At 32.9% G+C, this 15,442-nt stretch overlaps 4 protein-coding genes across 4 annotated transcripts; 2 read left to right on the top strand and 2 right to left on the bottom strand.

The window, feature by feature from the left end:
- The first annotated feature begins 901 nt into the window (after nt 1-901).
- LOC108475807 (U-box domain-containing protein 12-like) lies at nt 902-1,825 on the top strand. The gene has a single exon (XM_017777784.1). It carries the CDS (start codon nt 902-904, stop codon nt 1,823-1,825), a length of 924 nt encoding a protein of 307 aa, XP_017633273.1.
- Nucleotides 1,826-5,539: 3,714 nt separating this feature from the next.
- Nucleotides 5,540-7,622, top strand: LOC108455343 (GDSL lipase-like). The gene is made up of 5 exons (XM_017753921.2): nt 5,540-5,947; nt 6,032-6,153; nt 6,234-6,443; nt 6,551-6,797; nt 6,895-7,622. Exons 1-5 carry the CDS (start codon nt 5,695-5,697, stop codon nt 7,170-7,172), a joined length of 1,110 nt encoding a protein of 369 aa, XP_017609410.1. The 5' UTR covers nt 5,540-5,694; the 3' UTR covers nt 7,173-7,622.
- Nucleotides 7,623-8,045: 423 nt separating this feature from the next.
- On the bottom strand, nt 8,046-11,014 carry LOC108455361 (probable transcriptional regulatory protein At2g25830). Its single transcript, XM_017753935.2, has 6 exons — nt 10,368-11,014; nt 9,999-10,060; nt 9,655-9,811; nt 9,282-9,559; nt 8,657-8,777; nt 8,046-8,474 (listed from the first exon to the last, which is right to left on the bottom strand). The coding sequence occupies exons 1-6, from the start codon at nt 10,632-10,634 to the stop codon at nt 8,382-8,384; spliced, it is 978 nt and encodes a 325-aa protein (XP_017609424.1). The 5' UTR covers nt 10,635-11,014; the 3' UTR covers nt 8,046-8,381.
- Nucleotides 11,015-11,144: 130 nt separating this feature from the next.
- Nucleotides 11,145-13,006, bottom strand: LOC108455352 (uncharacterized). The gene has a single exon (XM_017753925.2). It carries the CDS (start codon nt 12,653-12,655, stop codon nt 11,567-11,569), a length of 1,089 nt encoding a protein of 362 aa, XP_017609414.1. The 5' UTR covers nt 12,656-13,006; the 3' UTR covers nt 11,145-11,566.
- Between the last annotated feature and the right edge of the window lie 2,436 nt (nt 13,007-15,442).

Below are 15,442 nucleotides of genomic sequence, written 5' to 3'. Positions count from 1 at the left end.
AGTTTTAAATTTATAATTTACATTTAAACATATTCTTAAATTCCAATTTTTATTATAAACAATTTTTTAAAGTAAAAAAATTAAAGCTGAAATAATTATCTAAATATAGATGAAAATATAATTTTTATAAAAAAAACAAAGCAAGACAAAATCATTAAGGAGTGAGGAGTGGGCATCGTCAATTTCCAGAACGTAGCAAATTGGGGCCCTGATGAATATATAGATAAAGACGTTTTGACTTCCAGCTAACCAAAACAAAAGGCCTTTGTCCACCTGATTTAATTTTTTCTCGGCCCCACGTCTATGTGGGCCCCTGTAGGCCCAACAAGATAGTAAGATTGGATATTCTGTTTGTATTTTCCCACCAACTGCGTGCTGCCACGTGTAGGCATAGTGAATGATTAGCCGTCAGATCATAACAATCACATCGCCTTTTTTTTTTTTTTTGATGTTGATGTGTCTCCTTCTCAATGGGTTGCCGTACTGGTGTGGAACCTCATATGCTTTAACGCCACATCTCATTTTTTATGAAAGGATAAATATGCCGTTAGTCCCTATGCTTCAATGAAATTTTAGGTTTATTTAGAGGTCCTATTTCAGTCATTAACATCATCGTTTAATAGTTATAAAAGATGTTTACTTGCAATATGTTTTTCATATGAAGTTAAGAATATTGTTTGAGATTTGATTTGGGTGGAGAGAAGATTATTAAAAAACTATCAAAACAATGCTCAAAAATTTCAAGTTGAAGGGAAATAAACAAAGTAGTCCAAAGAGTAAAGGTTTTCCCAATGATGTTTTGCATTGAATTCATCTACATCTCTGTTCTTTCTTCTACAAAATCATCTTAAAGCTTGAACTTCGAAACATTTGTTACCATTTCCATAACTTAATTCAAACCATGTCAACAGCTAAACTTCGAGAAACCATTCATGAATATCTATCTGAAGCACAATCAGATTCTCATGAAGTTCAGCAAAAAGCACTACAAGCCCTAGCTTCCATTACCAGAGTTAGTCCCCAAAACAGAAGTTTACTAGCTCAAACTTATGGAGGAATCCCTGCCCTCCTTGCCCTATCTAAATCCATCTCTCCCATGATCCAAACTCTCTCATTATCTGTACTCTTTAACCTCTCTTTAAACCCAAACCTTAAACAGTCTCTTGCGGATATGGAAACCATCAACCATCTCAACTCCATAATCCTCTCCCCAACCTCCCCACCTGAGTCCACCAAATTGGCTTCTTCCCTCATTTGTAGCCTAGCCATGCTTGACAAAAACAAGGCCAAGTTCGGCGTGGCTGGAACCATCCCTTTGTTAATCCATGCAATTTCAGACCCGTGCAACGCAGCAGCCCATCACCTGCTTAGCACTTTAGCTGAGCTAGTGCAGTTCCATGGTAACTGCACCCTAGCTGTCCGAGCCGGAGCTATCCCCGTATTAATCCATGTGGTGGAAAGCAGCGATGGAGAAGACCTTTCCGGGACTTCCCTAGCTGTCCTGGGCCTCCTTTCTAAGTTCGATGAAGGGTTGAACGCTTTGAAAAAGACGGAGCAGATTGTTAGTTCGATGGTGGAGGTGCTAAAAGGGAGATGCATGTTGAGCAAGGAAGGCGCGGCCGAAATCCTTGTTCGACTGTTCGATGAAAGCGAGGGCTGCCTTGCAGATGCTTTGAACCTACCGGAGTTCTTAACTGTGCTGGCTGATATCTCGGTCAGAGGATCCGCGAAAGCTCGAGAGATGACTGCTCAGTTGCTAAGGAAGACGATGGAGGCTAATTTGGTTTCCTACAGTGACGGAAGTCATATGTTGCTCCAGTGGTAGAAATAATAATATAGTATTAATTAAGATTTTGTTCTATAATAATAGTATTTGTTTTATATAAATTTAGATTTCCATGGAATTTGATTTGAATTGTTATTTAATAAATATTTAAATTTAAATTGAGATGTTATATATTTTGATATGTGCTAATATAACAGGATTGCATGTTTATGGATTGTATTTTAATGTTACTAAATTTGGAGTAATTCCCATCCGAGAGTTCGTAAGAATTTCAGGTTGCATGGTTTAAAAGGTTTAAATATGAATGTAGTTAAAAGAATAGGGGTGAATATTTGGTTGAGTTTGAAAATTTTTGAGTTAATCGAGTTGATTAATTTTATTTTAGTAATTAAATTTAATTTGAACCTTTTTCGAATTGAGTCAAGCGAATCGAGTTAACAAATTTTATTATTTATACTCAATGTTATGTTTACATGAACTGACTATTTAACTAGTAAATGAAGTATAAGATTATTTAACTATATAAGTAAGATTGATGAGTAAACATTTATCAAAACAACGTAATTTTACCTTTTTAACTTAATGGTTTTGACTTTTAATTTTAGAAAATATAAATATTTATCAAAACGACGTAGTTTTACTTTTTCTTATTTGGATTTTCAGATAACTCAAATGTGTAATTCATATTCAAGTTAACTTAAAATTTTGATTTTTTTATTCAAGTTGATATGAATAACTAGATTAACTTGAATTATTTAATGCAAAATTTAAATTTTTATCGAATTTTTCTAATCAAATTGATTTTTGCTCAAACTTAATTAAAATATTCTTTTCTTTTTAATATAAGTGTTTTCGTACCCATTTCTTTTTTTGCACTTAATTAAACACTAATGTTGCCAAAATATTTCTAAGTGTTTTCCTACCGATTATACCCGCTATCTATGCAAGTTATCTTCCATTTTCAGTAGTTCGAGTAATTTCTCTTAATTCTACCATTCGCACGATCATTCTTACTTCTCGTTCTAATCATCTTTTAAGAACTTTTTACCCAAGTCTTACAATTAAATAGGAGGTTTGAATGTTTCATTAGGAGATTTTTTTATTTTTTACCAAATTCGAGTATTCTAAAATTTCCTCTACAGTTTTCTTTTTAAAATTACAAAAACCATTGTAGCTCATCTTTTTCAATTCCTTGTTTCCATCACCAACACCTGCAAATGCACTTATTTTTTAGAATTTGCTCTGATTTTTCACTCCATTATTTCTCAATGACATCTGATTTTGTTAGACTATAATGTCATCTCACTTTAATAAAAGAATCTCTTACACCTTCACTAATTCTTTAAAGAAAGATGGCATGAAACTTACAAAAATATCCATCTTTTATCTGATCAATTTTCCCATCAAATTTTATGAACACAAACTTGTCTTCCACTTAATTTTAATTAATCTCACAAAGATTTTTAAAATATCATTTAAACCCTTTTTTCAATTTTCATTTAACTTTTAAAATTTTTAAAAGTTTTAATTAGCATCCAAACTTATATATAGATATATTAATCTTTGCTTTCAAATATGAATATATATATATATATATATATTAATCTGCATTAATCAGTGTTTTCCTCATTACACAGTAGTTTATGTATGTGTTGTTTTTAGTACCAGTCATCTAACTACGCGATGATAAAACTTGTTCCTTTTTTTGTCTAAGTTGAAACAAAAGAGACAGAATTCCAATAACTGCAAGCAATAAAATAGATAATAGAATATGAAAGTAGACAAAAACTGATGATGAGAAAAGGGTCCCTTTTTCCATACGAAACAACTTGTCAATGTATTGCTGGTAACAAAAAAAAAAGAAGCTTTAATCAAATGAGGAACACAACTTGTAACACCAAACTACTGTTTTAAGCTTTCACCATTAATTCGAAGCTTAAAATTGTTTCTGTTGAGAGCCAACAACAGTTCACTCTCAACAAAGAAACACAGTTACGTGTTCCAATATAATTCCCAGACAAAATGAGGTTGTTGGTTGAATTTTTCATGGATTTAAGTCATCCATATGTAATCCATACTAACCAGTTTTTTTTTATAGAAAAAAAAAAAAAAACTATATGAAGTATGAAAGTGAGAAAAAACATATGCAAGAAAAACATTTCCCTGACCCCAGCAAACCGCCCAAAATTTTCAAAGATAGCTATTGAATATCGATGTATGCAGTCCTTTTTCAGATTGACCTTTCTATTATTTTCACCCTAGCAAACACCAGATGGAGATGAAAAAACCAAGAAAGTGAAAAACTCGAGGACGACAATGAAATTTCACCAAATTACTGTACAGTAATAAATTCCAAAATAACCCTCAATGATCCCCCTTGCAGCAAACGGGCAGCTGCTGCCTAGCTGCAGGTTGAGAGCTACCACCATATTTGTATCATACATATCTGGTGTTTGTTATCTTGTGGCATATATGAGCAAAAAATTATGAATAACATGTACAAAATACAATGGGAAATGTTACTACTGCAAGAAGTGAAGTAATAATGGAATGAGCTAAGAGTTGCCAGCATCTACGCCCCTAGAAGATATAATGTAGCTCTCATTTCTCCTGATGTCGGATTGGTGTTCCATAGGATAGGAGACAAAACAAAATTAGACCCATGTGAATGCCAGTTAAACGACCTTTGCTGCAATAGAAGACTCGATTTTTCAAAAAGCTGGTACTGGGATTGTCATGACTGCTACAGAGGGTTGGTTGTTTGTTTTTTTGGACCACTAGTGAACATGTTCTTAGACGTATCAAAATCATTTCATTATCAAAGTCCTATTTCTCTTATGTTCATTAAAACTTGTTTGGTCTGTTTTCATACAAGAAGAAAGAACATATGGATATAAATGTAGATAGGCTCCTTTTGTTCGGTGTAAGTCTTGTACCTAATAAGAGAATTTAAAACAGTGTCTCTTTCTTTTTTGGAAGTGTTGGTTTGAGCCACATATTTTGTAATCTTTTGACAGCTCAAAGGAACTGAGACATGTGTTGAGATCTCAATAAATAAAAAAAACATGTACGGAATCACAGATTCGAACTCCACGTCTACTACTGTGATCATCAGTTTCTGTGAAACAAAGGAAAAATAACAAGTGAAAACAAGGCATCAATATTCAATGCTAGTAAGTTAATAATGGCATAAACAAAAAAAGAAAAAAAGAGCAGAAAAGCCTATTAAATCAACTGATGTTAAGTGAAGGCAGCTCAGAACAAAGTGAAGGCCACACCCAGAAAAGATTTTATCAAGAAATGGAAGGTCAAAGGCCTGCTTATTATGTAAGTAGCTACGTCCATTTTGTCTTTTGAGGCTACTGAATGGAATAATAATCTTAAGTCCAAAGCTGAGTTTCATACTTCGGGTGAGCCCAATTTCATGAATGTGGTCTAGCCCAATAACTAGAAAATATTCTTATAAATCCAACTTAAATAACTATAGCTGAAAATCCAGATATTGAATTCGGGCTTGATTTATGATTTGTGTACACTATGATTCTGTAAAAACAAGTTAAAAATGGTAAAATTTCAAGGGAAGCCCCTGTACTTAGGGCAAATTATATTTCAACTATTCTACTCGAAAAATAGACAAGTTAACTCTTATTCATTTCGAAACCTGTAAATTAATCCAGCTCTTACGTCCAGTTAACGTGACACCAATACTATAATATAGATAATTTTATAGGTGCTAGCTAACACTTAAATTACGTACCTCTAATGACATTCCTTATTTGTCTTCACCAACTATTTGCTAATATTTAATTCAGCGTTCACAAGGATTTGCTCAGATTTTCAGAATCTTATATATAAGACGATTACAGGAGCGTAATTAAAAGCATATATCAGTTTTATTTGTTCACATAATGGTGAACCTAAGTGCTTCCTATATTAGTTTCTTGCTTTGTTTTACATGTATCAACCTGATTAGCTCCCATTATCTGCCTGAAAACCATGTTGCTTTGTTCATCTTTGGTGATTCACTTTTTGATCCTGGAAACAACAACTATATTAACACCACCGCCGATTTTCGTGCTAATTTCTATCCTTACGGCGAGACCTTCTTCAAATACCCTACTGGCAGATTCTCAGATGGTCGACTCATCCCAGATTTTATTGGTAAATTCACTTCAAACACACTTCAAATTCTCATTATAATCAAATTCATCGCCCTTTGATTCTTTACCCTTTTTTTTTTAACAGCTCAGTTTGCTGGAATACCAATAATCCCACCATATTTACAGCCTGGAAAGCGTAAGTTTACAGATGGCGTGAACTTTGCTTCAGGTGGAGCCGGTGCTCTCGTTGAATCCCATCAAGGATTTGTATGTAATATCGGTTTATCATCTTCATCTTTTATTTTTTGGGGGGGTTCATATTTAGATGATTTGTTGTCTATAACCAGGTTGTGGACTTAGAAACTCAAATAAAATACTTCAACAAAGTTGAGAAATCATTGAGACAAGAACTAGGAGATGCAGGTGCCAAGAAATTGTTGTCCAAAGCTGTTTACTTGATTAGCATTGGAGGCAATGATTACCTCACCAAAAACTCAAGTGTTTCAGATGAAGAGTTTGTTTCCACGGTGCTTGGCAACCTCACTGTTGCTCTCAAAGTAATTTATACTTTTCTTTAGAAAAAACCCAGAAAATTTATCATTTTCTACCATTCATGTGCAAAGGTTGCTTAATTTTTTTTTTTTTTTACTTTAAATTGGTTCAGGAAATATACAAGAAAGGAGGGAGGAAATTTGGGTTCCCAAATCTGTTACCACTGGGTTGTTTACCATACATGAAAGCACAATCAGGGGGTTATTGCATTGATGAACTGACAGATATAGCTAAACTTCACAATGCTGAACTTCTCAAAACCCTGGTTAAGTTACAGAACCAGCTTGAAGGGTTCAAATATGCTTCTTACAATTTGTATCAGCCTTTTACTGAAAGGTTGAACAACCCTTCAAAATATGGTAATTCTGAAAATGGCTTATTATTTTTGCATGAAAGGTTTAAATAAGAAGGGTATTATTTTAGATGACTGTTTTTTGTGTGGTATATGGTGTGTAGGTTTCAAAGATGCAACGACAGCATGTTGCGGGTCTGGTCCGTACAGAGGAGTTTATAGCTGTGGAGGGAAGAGAGGGATAGAGGTGTATGAACTATGTGATAAACCTGGTGATTATTTCTTCTTTGATTCATATCATCCCTCGGAAAAGGCCTACCGGCAATTTGCGGAGTTAATGTGGGCTGGCAATACTGATATCGTTTGGCCTTACAATCTTAAAATGCTATTTCAAGACAATGCATTTTACTGTACCGATCAGTTCAGCATTTCAATGCCGTAGAATAATTTTTTTTTTATTTCGTATTAATTCCAAAAATAAGATATTGTGTATTCGTATAATTATATTTATATAAAATTTCTTACTTCAATATTTTAATTATATCATCTTTTATTATGTTTTAATGTCGCATTCATATGATCTTGTATCTAAAATCTCGACGTCAGGACGAAGAAACATTAGGAAAGTCCAAGGAGCATATCTTCAATAACAGTTGCTAAGGTAGGCCATTTTAGGTTATAATATAATTTCCTTTTATGTATCCTTATCCAGTAAAGGCTTTTGATAAGATCAAGTTGTTAGACTTTTTCTGTCAAACTTTCTTGCTTTAGCAACGAAAAGTGGCAGATATGAGCAATTATGTTTGTCGTTTTTATCCTTGTTGTAGAAGGTTGTTTTGTTGCTGTGAGGAAATAAAAAGAATAAAAGAAAAGAAAAATAACTTGTAACTAATACGTTATATTTTTGGTAGTAGTTACACACATTACTTCTATATTTTTATTAATCAAGAAAGTTATATTTTTGGTAATAGTTACACATATTACTTCTATATTTTTTTATTAATCAAGAAAGTACTTGTATGTCACGGAAATGTTAAAAAATGTATTCCATAATAAAGTCTGTATTTGAAATCTTTTAAGTCATACTCTTCAGCACATCCTAATAGGGAAGTAACTCAATAAACTTACCAACCTTCCAAGGTTAGCTCCAAAACATCCCCAACATAATAATATCGTTCCCAAGGTCAAATGTTCTTTAAGATTACTTCCACGGCTTTTTTTAGTATGGAAAACTATTCCCAAGAGATGATTCTACAAAAAATGATATTTCCTGAAACAAGCATCTACACTTGTTAGAGTTAAAGCAGAGATGACATTGCCAATTAATCCTTTATTCAAGACCAAGACATGGTTTAGGATTGAAAAGAGTGGTTTCAGCCATGGCAGCTCTTCAGAATTTGTAAAAAAGAATAAAAGAGAGATTATCTAAACTGTGATACAAGTTAAAACTGCTCAACCTTTCTTCTTCCTTCCATTCTCAGAGGGTTGAAACTTGAAAATCAAATATTGAATATAAAGGTCCTCTAGGAAATCCCTAGCTAAAATGAGCAACAATGCAGCCAAGATTGTGATATTTAAGCACCAACAAGAAGTTAACTGACTCACGGCATCAGAACATCAGTACCATCACCGAAATGGTCTAGATAATAAATCACTTTTGGTCCGTATAAACAGCATCGACATCATCAAGTTCAAGTAATTGAGACATAAGTTCCTTGTTCAAGTCCATAGCCTCATCATCCACCTGAAACCAACCGAAAGTAAATGATGTCACTGCCAGGAGAAGCAAGATGGTGAAACAATAAAACACTGGCTTAGGCAGTTCAATGTATGCCAAGCATTCTGCAAAACCTAAGGTCAGCATCAGCCATATAGAAGGCAAAAGAACCTGGTTTAGCAGAAATTATACACATTACAGATAAATACCTCAATGTTGGTTAGTGGAAGTAGCTCGGAACCATTATCAGTCTCAAAATTTATTCCTTCATCACGTAGCTTTGAAAGAATTGTTGCATAGTTTTCTGCCGAACTTACAATCTTATAATAGCTGCATGGAGGGATCCGGTTAGACTTTCCCCAGTCCAAGTGGCAAAACAACTTGCATTATTTGAAAAAGGAAAAAAAAAGGATAGGTTTGTAACGTATTATTGACAACCATACATGTGGACAGATATCATAACATATAACGAGATAAAATCATGCCTATCATATTTGTAGAACCATAATACTGTCATTATATGTCCAAATATTTTCTTGTCTGGAACAGTTGAACAATCTCCAGTCAGAAAAGAAAACAAGTCATTCGAGTCCTGTATGCAAACAATAAAATTGCATATTTTTGAACTTCATGTACACCACGAGAAGCTTTGATTAGATGTATTTGCAAATTTTAGGTTACATGTTTTAAGGCACAACCAGTGATAGCCTTAACCTATGTAAAAGAGAAATGCTCAGAAAAGATAACTATAATTACTTCCTCTATATTTCTATAGAAATTAAACATATTCAGAATGAAAAGAAGTACGGAAATATAAAACAGAAAGAGCATTACCTCTCTGACCTATCCTCATCAGTATCATCTTCATATGTTGGAGGCTCAATAACATCCTCAGCACCAGCATCTAACGCAATGTTAAGGAGCTGGTCTTTGTCAGCATCAGTGACTTTTATATTAACAACTCGAACACGCCTGAACTTGAACATAACAGAACCAGGATCCGCCATCTTTCCTCCACAGTCCTTGACTACCTCCCTAACAGCTGCCACTGACCGAGTTATTTTATCTGTTAAGACCTCCACTACCATGCAAACTCCACCATAACCATATACCTGAAAGAAGGGGTATACTTGAAGAGCCAATCTTACTGACTATCACTATAGCAACAAGTCTATAAATAAAATTAAGACAGTATTCACACACTGACCTCGTAAACTTTCTCAATGTAAGCTTCTTGCCCTTTCTCCGAAGCTCTCTTTATATTACGCTCCAATATTTCCTTGGGTACATCAAGCTCCTTCGCCTTATCAAGTACGGCAGCAAGAACGGTATTTGATGACGGATTTGGACCGCCTTTCTTTACACTGCCACGCATAAAGCATCAATTTATGACATTTTCGTCTCCATACAAAAATGTAGGGAAGTTGTACAAACTAGTAGAAATAAAACATGATAGAACTTCCTGCAGTTAACTAATAAAAAAGCAACATGCAAAACTCTTTTTCGCATTAATATAGCTAATGAAGGAGGGACTATGAGCTACCAACTTACGCAGATACAACTTCTTTTCCAATCCTTGAATAGAGTTTGGCCTTCTTTGCATCTTGAGCACCCTGGATTTAATTAGAACAGTAGTATAAAATTATTTCATTGATTTTGAGTTTTTTTACCGCATATATAAGAGATGAAAGCATATTTCAGTTCCACGCTAAAAGAAGATTAAACATAAGATAAACCATTTCCATTCATAAATTACAATTGGGCTTATCTTCTGTTAGGATTTTCATCAAACAGGTTGCAGCTAAACCATAAAACAGCTATATTTATTCGGGGAGGGGGGTCATGTCTCTTTTCTTTGAAATAAGGATATTTCTAAGTTCATCAAAATGCGGGCATATAAGAAAATAATACAAAAGAGACCTTTCTGCCGGCAATCTTGGAAGAGCGCCTGCCCATGAAGAGAGGAGGGAAAGTGGATATACTTCGAAATTGATGCTCATTGCTGTCAGTGTTAACTTGATACAATACTGAAGTAGACGATGATATTGAGGATACTGATGATAATAATAATTTCCTACTGCTTTTCAACAGACCACTTCGAGAAACAATCAAGGAAGTCGAGGGAACCCCATTTGTAAATCTGTGTAGTATAGCACCAACAGCTCTCGTCATTGAAGATGACCCCATCTTTTATTTGCTTTACTTGGGATGTGGGTTTTTCTCTAAAATGGAAGACAAGGACGGTTTTGCTTTGCGCGCGCTTTCTCGGACAACGAAACGGATAGCTTGGACCCTGGTCTCATATATTAGGCCTTGAAGTCTTAGTTCCCATCAATTGCAGTATTACATATAAAATGGGCCAAAGATTCCAACTTTCTTTTTTCAGTAATCACATGGAAAATTAACGTAAGAAATTCAGTAAAACGTAATTAAACTGTTCTGTACAAACGTTATTAGACGTAATAGCTTGCCATATTGATCAATGAGATTGGTGCTTAAATACTTTGATTCGTGCAATTATCTTTCAAATTTTAAAGAACGAATTTTTTCCTCAGCTCCAGAGGCTTTATAATGGAGAAACCGTATGGCCTAGGGATGAAAGTGACACATACCATTGTCAAGTACAACTGTACAACCATTAATTGTATTTGTTAATTGGTTCAATGAACAAGGAAGAAAAAAAGAAGAAGAGGGATATACCTTAAGAATGATGAATGTGTCATAGACCTCAAATAAAAGCAAGAAAAAGGCTTTACAACCACAACATTAAGAAAACAACAACAAAAAGAGAAAAGAAAAAAGTTTGAAACTTCAACAAGAAATCTTGGCTGCTAATACTTTATTTCCAATCAGAAAATACCCTTACTTTTGCTTTCCCATCAAACAAACAATGTTTTCTGAGCTTCCTTCATCAATAATCTTGAACAAGCATCAATACCCTTTCTTTTAATTTCACAGTCCAAAGAGAGAATGCAATTATTAACATTCATGAGCAAGAGATTTGATGTTTGTATAAATTCTTTTCCGAAAGGGTACTTGACAAAATCAAGAAGCACTAACCTTTTGATTTTATCCAAATTTCTATCCTAGAAATCGACTGTTTTGTGTGTGTTAATCCTTCAACGCCAATGTAATTGACAAAACTTGTTGATATGCACTTGCATTGGCATTGGAATCCACATCCTCAGTCCTTTATCAAGCACAATGTCCCTCAGTGACTGGCATCTAACCACGATGCTCAAATCATTCATGCAAATATTGTAACAAGAAGCCAACACAAGGTATTCTAGAGAACCATGGTTACCAAATGCTCTGACACCAACTCCAGTCACTAACTCACAGCCTGTTAAATCAATCGACACCAACTTCACACAATTGTTGGCGATGGCAATAACTGTGACATCCGATAAGTTGATCAGCCAACCCAAATTCAATTTCTTGAGACTTGAAAGTGAAGAAACGGCGAGGCCACCAGAGTCTGTTATCTTCGGCCCGCATTCAGCTAAATTTAACTCTTCCAAACAACAAATGTGATTCAACATTGACACCCCAGAATCAGTGATTCGATCACATTCTGCGAGAACCAGTTTTTTCAGCGTTTTGGAGATATACCCAGTTGCTAAAACAGCCAAACCATGGTCAGTAATCAACGAACAAGCTTCAAAATTCAAAACCCGTATCGAATTCGAACACCCAATTGCTTCGACAGCTCGGTCATCCACCAAATTGCACCTTCCTAAATCCAAAGTTGTTAAGTTCCTGCACAATTTAGCGAGGGAAATAACAGCAAAATTCGCTACGTTTTTCCTCTTTCTCAACAGGACTTTGGATAGATTTGGACACCCATTAGCCAAAGCTCTAATCCCATCATTCCCAACATCTTCAAAACCGGAATTCCCGTCAAGTTCTTCGAATTCTTCAAGTGTTTTCTTAAGATTAAGGTTGAGGACTTGGAGATTTGGGCATGTTTTAGCCACGAATTCAAGGTGGGGGTTGGAGATAAAAACCTGGGTTTCAAAGAAAAGCAGATTTGGGAATCTGGGCAAGAAAACGGGGATGAGATCGGGCTCAAGAACCCGAATGGATAATCGGGTTAAACCTTCAACTCGCAGCCATTGTTTGCAGACTTGAGAGAAGGATTTCCTGTCATTTTGATCATAAACCCATTTGAGAACTAAGCTTAACTCGTCGTCACCCAGTGCCGACATGAAGATTAAAATCAAAACTCTTATCTTTTGCTATGAATTGAAAAGGGTATATAACCCATAAAATAAATAAATAAATAAAGCAAAACTACTCCAAGACAAAAGCTAAGTAGATTGCAAGACTGAGGATAGGGAATGGCACCCTGTAATTTCAAATCTGATGGCTTATATGGGGACGACCATTTCCAAAATTCATAATTTCTTTAATCAGATACGAAATCTTTAAAATATTTTAAAAAGGAAAATCAAATTTGATATGCATATCTGGTAAAGCAATTTGAACTCGCTTTAACACTATTTTCTATTTTAATCTCTTTTTCACACCCTTTTTTTGGCTTTCATCTTTAAATTAGAAAAAGTCCAAGCATTCAAAACATGCTACAATATTATTAAAATATAAGGTATTTCCACAAATGTTTTAAAATCTTATTTTATATTTATTTTTTAACATACATTAATTTTAAATTTTAACAAATATTTGTGTACAATTATTGATTTTTCGTGAAGAAGTTTTTAAAAGTTTTATTTGTCAAGAACTGACCTATCCTTTAAAAAGATATTATTGTCTTCGAATCGAGTTGAGATTTTATTTTTTAATCTTGTAGAAAAATCGAGTGCTTTGAGAGGCCACTCGGGATGTAAGTATACAAAACGAAAGCTTTTCATGGGATTTAAGTCGTGCGTGACATACAGTCACCTACTAAAAAAAAATCTTTTGCTTATGATAGGGGGTAAACCCCCAATCACGTCTCAAGCAACTTCTTTAAACATTTGGATTCTTCACAAAGTTAGAAAAAAAAAAGTTAAAAATAATAACTTAATTCACTTGGAAAAATTTTCAAAAAATTCGAGTTTCACTCAGCAATATTAGTTTATTAAATATCAATACATATTAACTAATACATCCGTAAAAATGATGCATGGTTAGTTGGCAAAAGAAGAAGAAGCATGAGCAAATGCATGTGGCATGTTGTCCTTTGGTAACCATAGTACTTTTTTAATATTGGAGCTCTGACTCAGCTACATCAAATTATTGGCGAACTATGATGTGTAAATTAATACAAATCTACCTTTTCTTTTAAATAACGTGTGTGTGGTATTAATAAAATCCTTTTTATACTCATTTTGTGCTATGCTATGGATTATCTATTCTTCTTCATGCAAAAATACACAACGCACTAAAATATGCAGGAGGAGAGAGTTGGGCACTAATTTCAATTGTTTGATATTTTTTATTAAATTTACATGTGTTTATTATTTTAGAATTTAATTGAATTTATGTTACCTATTAATTAGATTATAATTTAGTTATAAAATTAATAAAATTTATTATTTTTATAAGTTTAAATCACAAAATGCTAAAAAATTATACTCATGATATTTCTTAGTTAAAGTGGTATCTTAATTATATTTTGGTACACAAATTACCTCAATCGATAAAATAATCTTTTAATCAATTATTTTGTGACATATGATCATTTTAATTAAAAATTAAAATAAAATTAAATATATATTTTTAAACTTATAAACATATTTATCTCTTTTATCTTTTAAAACTTATTTAAAGTCAATTTTCGACAACAAAATTCATATTCCAATTCTAATAAGTTTATACCCTACGAGATATATGTACCACCTTTAACTCGTACGCAAAATTTCATAGGGAAATTAAATTAAAATTTCCAATTCTTTTACGCTGTTTTCTTCCTCACAATTCTTTCCTCTCTTTTAATGTGCTTTTTTAATTGGTAGATTTTATTTTATTTTTACAATCTTCTTACCATATTATTTTTCAATTTTTTATATTTAGATTTCATGTTTTATCTAGATTTTTATTAGAAAAATTCGAGATAAATATTAAAATTATCTATTAACTTCATCTAATGTGCAATGTTATATATCAATTTTGTTTGTGTAATTTTATACATAAAAATTTTATTTAATTTAGTTTTACAAATCATTAACAATATTATTGAATTAACACCATTTTATATTGACATATTGCATGCAAAAACAATTATATTAATCAAATATGAAAATAATTGTATATATTCATGTATCAAATTGCACATTAAACCAAAGTTTATGGATAAATTTGATATTCATCCCTAAAAGCTCATCCAACATCAACTAATATGTGCAAAGTATATAGAAAATAACAAGAAAAAGTTGTTTTTAAGAAAAATAATATATAGATTTTGAATTAGAGTGAAAAATGAATCAGAATTGAAGTTTAAAAAGGAAAAAACCTCGTCGGAATCTCGGTTTTATCGTCGAAAACTGGGTTTGTATGAGTTGTTCAACGGGTTCTTGAATTTTTCACCGAAGTTCTTAGGTGAAGAATAAAAGAGATAAATATTTTTATACGTTCTTAAAAAACAAAAACTCAAGGGGACTATATTGAACCTTTTTGGGGTTTTTTTAATTAAAAATTATCACGGGAACAAAATGATTGGCTAATAAATTTTTTAAAGATTAGGTAATTTGATAATGAGATATAGTTGTAGTATAGTTTAAGTATGATAAAAGAAAAATTAGACACTAACTTTAAAAAATTGAATACAGTTGAAGTATCATTTTGTAATTTAAATCTTTTTCTATAAAACAATAAATATTATTTTAAGGATATTTCTATTTTTATATAAAATCTAAAATAATACATAAAATTTAAAACCAATATATTATAATTTCCATTAATTTAACTTTATCATTTCAAAAAAACATCACATTTTATTTTGGGTAAACTATAAAAGTAGTCACTTTTGATTGTCTCAAATTATATTTTAGTCA

The sequence above is a fragment of the Gossypium arboreum genome, chromosome 5, assembly GCF_025698485.1.
Source record: "Gossypium arboreum isolate Shixiya-1 chromosome 5, ASM2569848v2, whole genome shotgun sequence".
NCBI lineage: Eukaryota > Viridiplantae > Streptophyta > Magnoliopsida > Malvales > Malvaceae > Gossypium > Gossypium arboreum.
Note: the sequence above shows the minus strand (reverse complement) of the source record. Positions and strands in the feature narration are given on the sequence as shown.

What these genes read in the sequence shown, in the direction of transcription:
- LOC108475807 (XM_017777784.1), top strand. Translation starts at nt 902, where the DNA reads ATGTCAACAGCTAAACTTCGAGAAACCATTCATGAATATCTATCTGAA.
- LOC108455343 (XM_017753921.2), top strand. Translation starts at nt 5,695, where the DNA reads ATGGTGAACCTAAGTGCTTCCTATATTAGTTTCTTGCTTTGTTTTACA. An exon ending in TTGAATCCCATCAAGGATTT is followed by an intron (nt 6,154 to 6,233) that starts GTATGTAATATC and finishes GTCTATAACCAG; the next exon opens with GTTGTGGACTTAGAAACTCA. An exon ending in GAACAACCCTTCAAAATATG is followed by an intron (nt 6,798 to 6,894) that starts GTAATTCTGAAA and finishes TATGGTGTGTAG; the next exon opens with GTTTCAAAGATGCAACGACA.
- LOC108455361 (XM_017753935.2), bottom strand. Translation starts at nt 10,634, where the DNA reads ATGGGGTCATCTTCAATGACGAGAGCTGTTGGTGCTATACTACACAGA. An exon ending in CCAAGATTGCCGGCAGAAAG is followed by an intron (nt 10,061 to 10,367) that starts GTCTCTTTTGTA and finishes AATTAAATCCAG; the next exon opens with GGTGCTCAAGATGCAAAGAA. An exon ending in ACATTGAGAAAGTTTACGAG is followed by an intron (nt 9,560 to 9,654) that starts GTCAGTGTGTGA and finishes CCCTTCTTTCAG; the next exon opens with GTATATGGTTATGGTGGAGT.
- LOC108455352 (XM_017753925.2), bottom strand. Translation starts at nt 12,655, where the DNA reads ATGTCGGCACTGGGTGACGACGAGTTAAGCTTAGTTCTCAAATGGGTT.